The sequence below is a fragment of the Acyrthosiphon pisum genome, chromosome A1 (assembly GCF_005508785.2).
Source record: "Acyrthosiphon pisum isolate AL4f chromosome A1, pea_aphid_22Mar2018_4r6ur, whole genome shotgun sequence".
Taxonomy (NCBI): Eukaryota; Metazoa; Arthropoda; class Insecta; order Hemiptera; family Aphididae; genus Acyrthosiphon; species Acyrthosiphon pisum.
In genome coordinates, this window is record NC_042494.1 from 134,732,596 (window position 1) to 134,740,072 (window position 7,477).

General features: G+C 30.2%; 1 protein-coding gene and 1 non-coding gene across 2 annotated transcripts; one reads left to right on the top strand and one right to left on the bottom strand.

Annotated features, from left to right (window-relative positions):
* Positions 1–2,759: 2,759 nt before the first annotated feature.
* On the bottom strand, positions 2,760–2,831 carry TRNAP-CGG. The gene has a single exon. It is a non-coding gene; the product is annotated as a tRNA-Pro (tRNA).
* A 1,293-nt stretch (positions 2,832–4,124) lies between these two features.
* Positions 4,125–4,748, top strand: LOC107884375. Its single transcript, XM_016806274.1, has 2 exons — positions 4,125–4,226; positions 4,416–4,748. Exons 1-2 carry the CDS (start codon positions 4,125–4,127, stop codon positions 4,746–4,748), a joined length of 435 nt encoding a protein of 144 aa, XP_016661763.1.
* Positions 4,749–7,477: the final 2,729 nt, after the last annotated feature.

Genomic DNA, 7,477 nt, shown 5'->3' on the forward strand with positions numbered 1-7,477 from the left:
TAAAAAAAATGCGCGAAATTCAAATGAACCAATCATAGAAGAGCGGTTCTGAGTGTACCCACATTTGCAAAATACGCTACCCGGTACCACCCAAGGTTAATAGAATATATTCTATTAACCTTGGGTACCACCATAGAACAATGGTACCACGCAAGGTTTATAGCACGGACTACAACTGTCTACAGTAGTCCTGGGTTTATAGATAATCTATAGATATATGAAGGAAATTCTGGAGCGGCAAACGTTTGATAACGGAGAAATTCGGAACGTCCGGTTGCTAAACGTAGCTGTAAACGTTTGCAAACATTGCAAACGCCATGATCCAGCGTTTCGTCTGTTTCGTTCTAGTAACCAGAACCGTGGATATTTACCATAGATATTTATGGTATGGACCACGATTAAAGATGAAGACACAAAATGGTTGATCATCATTTAAAATTATAACTTTTTGGAATTTTTTTTTTCAAAATGTGTTTTGCATGCCTAATTTGAAGGTACTTTCAAAAAAAGCCGGTCGCCTGCAATCCAGACGTCGGTGAGAGTGTTAGCACAGGCGCCCGACAACCGACGACGTCCGGCGATGACTGTCAGCCAATCACAGAACGCATAGCCATCGCTGGGGGTTTAGGCACTGTTCGGCGGCTCAGTCTGCGTGCGTGAAAGCGGTTCACTTTTAGATGGTATAGAGTATATCTCCTGGATGGGTGACCCACCCAGCATTTTTAGCACCCAAATCCTTGACACACATAATATGTGTTTTAACCAACCGTTGAGCCGTTACTCCCCACTACAAACAACAAGAGTCTACCATCCAGATCATGGTTTGAGAAGTCCAAAATAAAATTATTTGAATACGTTATAAAGTTGCTCCAAATCTCAACATTTTCCTAGTATTGTTACAATTATAAAGCTAAAATAAAATCAATAAACATTTTACTGTAAAGAAGACGTTACTCATCCATTATGTGTTGTTTCCAAGTGTGTCTTACAAGTGTGGAAGATATCAAATTTATTTTTGAGCATCGTTAGTTTAGTTTTTAATAAAAATAATCACTCTAATATTAAAACTAACAATGCTAAATAAGATCTGCTGAAATTGATCCCCACTTTGATCAAATTGATCCACAAACAGAAATGCTAATATAAACATTCAGTGAAATTTTCAAATATCTACAGTCATTCGTTTTTTAATAACAATAAAATAAGAATATTGTCACATGAGAAATCGAGCGAATATTAAATGTTGTAAAAATATAAATTTCAAAAGCTCATAAAAATTTAATTTGACTTTCTTGTAGACCCATATTTCAGGTGAATACTGAACTTCTTCACGTATATATACATCAACCAAATAAATTCGGACGCAGTTTACATTATACCTTTTTAACATAGATAAAAATGGTAAGATTATTATACATAATTTTAATGAATATGCACTAAACTTAAGCATAGAAACAGTGAATTGTAAAATAAAAATCTCCGGGAAAAAATCCCTGAACCTAAGAAAAATAACCCCCAAACTACAATGTTACTGACAACTAGGTACATGAAATTGATTGATCAATTATTTTTTAAAAGCTAATTAGTGTAATAATTATTATATTATTAATATTTAATTACTACCATATTATACTTATTGGTAGTATGGCCTACTTTTCATTAAAAAAATTAAAATATAATAAATAATTTTCAAAAATTAACATTAATATTATTTTGTTTTATATCATGATTATAAGCAACATATTATGTTAATAGTCTTTTTAAAAAATTAGGTACCTACTACCTACATTCATTGATTAGGTATTTATTTGATAATTATTTGTATCTATAAATAAAACTTGTAAAATTGACTTCTTATAATAATAATAATTATTAATATTGACATTTTGCGTATTGTCAAAATATTATTAGGAAATATAATATTTTATTTTGGGGATACATTATAATATACATAATATAAAAAATATTAGGAAATACCTAAGTTAAATTGTATTTAATATAGGTTAGGTACCTATATTACCTATCTACCTACCTATATATTTAAACTTTGAACATATATTTGTTTTTTAATTTAATTTTTCTTAAATCTCTACTTGATTTTTAATTTTTTCAATGATATTTAATATGTTCAGTTTATACCTATACTATAAGTATATATTTCAATATTTGTAATAAAATATTATTAATGTGATATTTACACAAATTATAACGTTTAAAAAATATTTGCTCAATCATTTTTATAACGTATTTGTGAGTAATAAAAACTAATATTGTAGTCCGGGGATTTTTGTTTTAATTACCATAGAATCTATGGTATACTGATGATATACTAATGATGGTATACTAATGATATACTGTACTGTTATTGTGAAAATTGAAATTTGATTAAGTTAATAAATATTTTTTTTGTATCACTTTTTATATTCTTATGTGAATATATATAGGGGCGTAGGGTATCGCCCCCACGCGTTACTTTTTATATAATATCAGGTGGGCTACAGCTCCCCAAAAATTTTAGTCCTAGTTGCGCCACTGATATAGTCTATTAGTCTATTGTCTATAATAGGTATCTAAAACAATCAAATGTAATTAATCACGAATGTCATGCAACGATCTCTAAACCACTAGGGATTAACAGACGCGTGCCTTAAAATCAATCATATTAAATTATTAACACTAGGTTAAAAAGAAGGTTAGGAGCGATTGAAAGTGTCAATCGTGATGGTGGACTGGGAAGGAAAATTTGCAAAAAATTTAACGGGCCTGTCCGGGATTTGAACCCGGGACCTCTCGCACCCGAAGCGAAAATCATACCCCTAGACCAACAGGCCGTGTTATTATTAGAGTAAAAACTTTCCGTTTTAGATTAAATAGAACAGAAACATATTCCCGTCAAGCGCAACGGCTACCACCTACATTGTCCCATTTTTTTCCCATATAGGTAGACGGCTAAACGTGATATTATCAAGGCTGGGCATTAACGAGTTAAAAAATTAATTTAATTTTAACTTTTTAACTTAACTATTTACTTTTGTCTTTTTATTAACTTAACTGTTAACTTACTAAATTTCTTTTTTAATTAACATGAAATTAACGAGTTAATTTTTCATTTTAAGAACCAAGTTAAGTTAGGTATTTTATTTTGAGAACAAATGCAGTTTAGTTCCTATGCGATTATTTCGATTTTTTTTCCCCAAAATGTGTGTTTTTATGCACTGAATACAAGTCTAATTCAAAAATTCTCGCATTTTTTTACTTAAAAAGTTATAGCAAAAAAACTATAAAACAGTAAATTTTTCAAAAATACGATATCTTCGATAAAAACATCGAAAAAACTCTTTGATTTTTTTTTAAATTCTATGTTTTTTATGATGGATGGAAATATGCAAATAGATTTTAATTATCGTATTTGCTGTTTAAAAATTGAAACCAACATTTACACATTATCACAGCTCGATATCACAATATCCCTCCGCCCACGGCAGTGACTACGCGTTATCGGCACTCGTCGCTCCGCTCCGCAAATCAAAAATATCCCTCGACTTGTTATGCAAAACCAACTCATGTAGGTCATATTGGTCACAAATATATTAATCTACATTTTCACCAAACATTTTTTAGATAATATTATAACAAGAAAAATATCATAATTAATAAGAGGCGACAATCCAATACGAAAACGTAGGAAACATGGACGCCCATTGGGGGGGGGGGGGGTAAGACAGGGCACTTGCCCCCCCCCTGGAAAAAAATTTTATGAACTTGTAGCTCAATAAATATTACCACAATATTACCTTATTACCGAGGAAAATTATTTGTTGAAATCACTTTTAAGATATGAAATAAGTATACCTACTCATAAATATACTCATTGTTATCGTATAGGTATTAACATCATAGATAGCCAGATAGGTCGTAGTCTGTAGTTCGTATAGGTACCTATACGTAAAATTATTTATCGCAGATAATTTGTGGTAAATCTATAAAGATCACAATATAGGTACTACAAATATTTTATCAGACAATATTAACTGCATTTTAGTCGTCCACTTTCTGTGTATATTTAGTGCTGACTGCTGAGTGTCATTAGTGATTATTATTTTTTAAAATTTTCAATTTTTACTATGGATATTCGATCGTTTTTAAGTAAAAAAAAATCTGATGAAGATAATGCATCTGCTGTGCTTGAGCCACACACATCGAAAAACACAAGTGTTTCTGCTCAAGTAAATTCAAACCCGGAATGTTCTACGTCAATAAATACGGTACCTACATTAACTATTAATTATACGCCAAATGATTGTGAATCATATCCAGATTTAGGATTTTATATTAATAAATCAAATTTATCAGATGAACTTAAATATAAATTACTAACAAAACCATATGTTCCTTCTGATAATTATGATTTTAAGAATGACAGTATTGCACAAAAAAGGAATTTTAAAATAGAATGGCTTAAACAATATCGATGGTTAGTTTATTCTAGACATTTAAAATGCGGCTTATGCAAACATTGTGTTGTTTTTCGTCCTGTCGTTAAAAGAGGATTATTAGGAGCGTTCATTGTTAGTGAATTTACCAAGTATAAAGATTTTCTTTTTCACGCAAAAAAACATATGCAATCTGAATGGCATAGGGATTCGGTTTCTCAATCAACAGATTTTTTAAAAATTATGTCCGACAAAGAAAAAAGTGTTATAGATCAATTAAATATTGCTCAACTCTCACAAATTGAACAAAAATAGAATAAGCTAGTCCCTATTTTGTCATCAATAATATTTTGTGTGACACATGATCTAGCAATTAGAGGCAAATTGAGCTGTAGTGGAAATTTTCATGATCTTTTAAAGTTTCGCATTGAATCTGGAGATAGTGTTCTGTCTAAGCATTTATCAACATGTCATAGTAAAGCTAAATATACCTCACATCGCATTCAAAATGAATTAATTTTATTATGTGGAAATGTATAATGTGATCAAATTGTTCGAGAAGTAAATAGTAGCTTAAGTTTTTCACTGTTAGCCGACGAAACTTCCGATATTGCTGACATTGAACAACTTTCGATTGGTGTTCGTTATGTTGATAGTTCAAAAACTATAAGAGAAGAATTTATAGGATTTAGTGCACTACAAACATTAGATGCAGTTGGTATCGCTACTTCTATTTTGACTTCTGTTGAAAAATACGGTTTGGATATGAATAAACTTGTTGGCTTGGGTTTTGACGGGTGTTCAGTAATGGCTGGAAAAGAAAATGGAGTTCAGAAAATAATTTGTGATAAATATTCTAAAGCAACATTTTTCCACTGTGCTTCGCATAGACTCAATCTCGTTGTAAATGATTTGAATGCAGTGACAGAAATACAAAATACTGTAGGAGTAATTAAAGAGGTTATTAATTTTTTTCGTGAAAGTGTACTTCGTCGAAAATTGCTTACAAATATACCACTTTTGTGTAATACTCGTTGGTCTGCGAAATATAAATCTATTCGCATTTTTGCTGAAAACTTTATTAATAATACGTCAGTTTTAGAAAAACTATCTCATAATAATGACTCAGATTTTAAAGTTAACACCACTACTCGCACAAAAGCACACCAACTATCATGTGCGATATCAACATCACAATTTATTATATCTTTAAATATTATATCCAAATACTCAGATCAATTAGAACCAGTTACAAATAAATTGCAGGCAAAATCTATTGATTTATACTCGGTCCAAAATCATATTCAAGTTTTTTTTTTTTTTTTTTTTATTTAATGATAAGGCTTCAACAACTAAGGTTATTAGCATTTAGCCTGCAGAATAGGTTATAACAATGTAAAATTATAAATATTTACAACTTATTGTTTAAATGTATATAATAAAAAAATGTGTATATAGCTTCTGTGTTTTCTTCGCTGAGAGCAAGTCGGAGAGAAGATGAATTTTTGAATATTTTCCGAGCTACGGCGTATTTTGGACATCTAGTGACAATGTGGTCGATCGACAGGTCCACGTTGCATGCGTCACATTGCGGAGCAGGTTCCTTGGTGATGAGGAATGAGTGGGTGAGATGAGTGTGACCTATTCTGGCACGGGTTATAATGACCTCATCCCTTCTTTTGAGGTTACAGGGAAAATTCCATTTTTTATAGAGGGCTATATTCAAGTTTTATTAACTATATTTAATAATAATAGAGAACAATCAGATATCGTTTTTAATGATATTTTTAATAACTCCGTATTTATGGCAGAAAAAATTGCGCAGATATTAAAATTTCACGTATTACATCCAAACAAAAAAATAGATCAAATTACGAAACCGATTCTGCTGAACACTATTACAGACTCTCTATTTTTATTCCGTACTTAGATTCACTAATATCATCCCTTTCATGACGATTTTCAAGTACAAATAAAATAGCATTCTCAATAAGTCTACTGCATCCTACAAATATTGAAAAGTACACCATTAATGATTTCAAAGAAAAAATTAAGCTGATTAGTGATCATTATGAAATTGAAAATATGATAGAGGAATCTAATATTTGGTATCAGTATTGGATTGATAAAAATTTGACTGACTCCCAGTGTGATGAAATTTCGTTTGTTGATTTATTGGCTCATTGCGAATATTATCCTGATATTTTTCAAATACTTAATATTTTTATATCACTGCCTCCGACAACGTGCACAATAGAAAGATCGTTCAGTACATTAAGACGAGTAAAAACGTGGCTTCGCTCGACTACAGGAGAAGATCGTTTAAATGGGTTGTGTATGATGAGCCTTCATCGTGAAAGAGTTAACCCAAACAAGGATAATTTCATTCAGGATGTCATTAATATGTTTGGAATAAAACGAAGAAATTTGCAGTTCTTATTTACTGATACCGAATAATATACTTAATTACATTATTTAATTTATATTTTTTATAATCTAATATAACATGCATGTATACGTTTATATGTAAAAAATAACATTAAATCTTTATTTATCTTACATTCGAAATTTTTTTTATTTTGACACCCCCTAAAATGTTACCTATGGGCGCCCATGGTAGGAAAGCAAAGTGCATGCATAAATACGTAAAATCGTAAACTTTGGAAAGATATAACTTCCAAAATAATAATTTGCGAGAATTTTTGAATTAGACATTTATATTCAGTGCTTTAAAACACACATTTTGGGGTGAAAAATATCGAAAAAATCGCGTGGGAACTAAACTGCATTTATACCTTATTTTGTTTTTAATTTTATTATATTTCACTATTTCAGTCTATTTCCTTTTCATGTCAAAAAATATGTATCGTACAATGTCTAAAGTCAACATTTATATAATCCGAATCTAACTTATAAGGAAATTCTGTATAAATTATAATTTATAAACACTATATAGTCTATAAATTATAATTTAATTTTGGGTTGGAAAAAAATTAAGTACGCTAGCGTTGTATAAACAAATTAATTTTTCTTTAACTTAATAA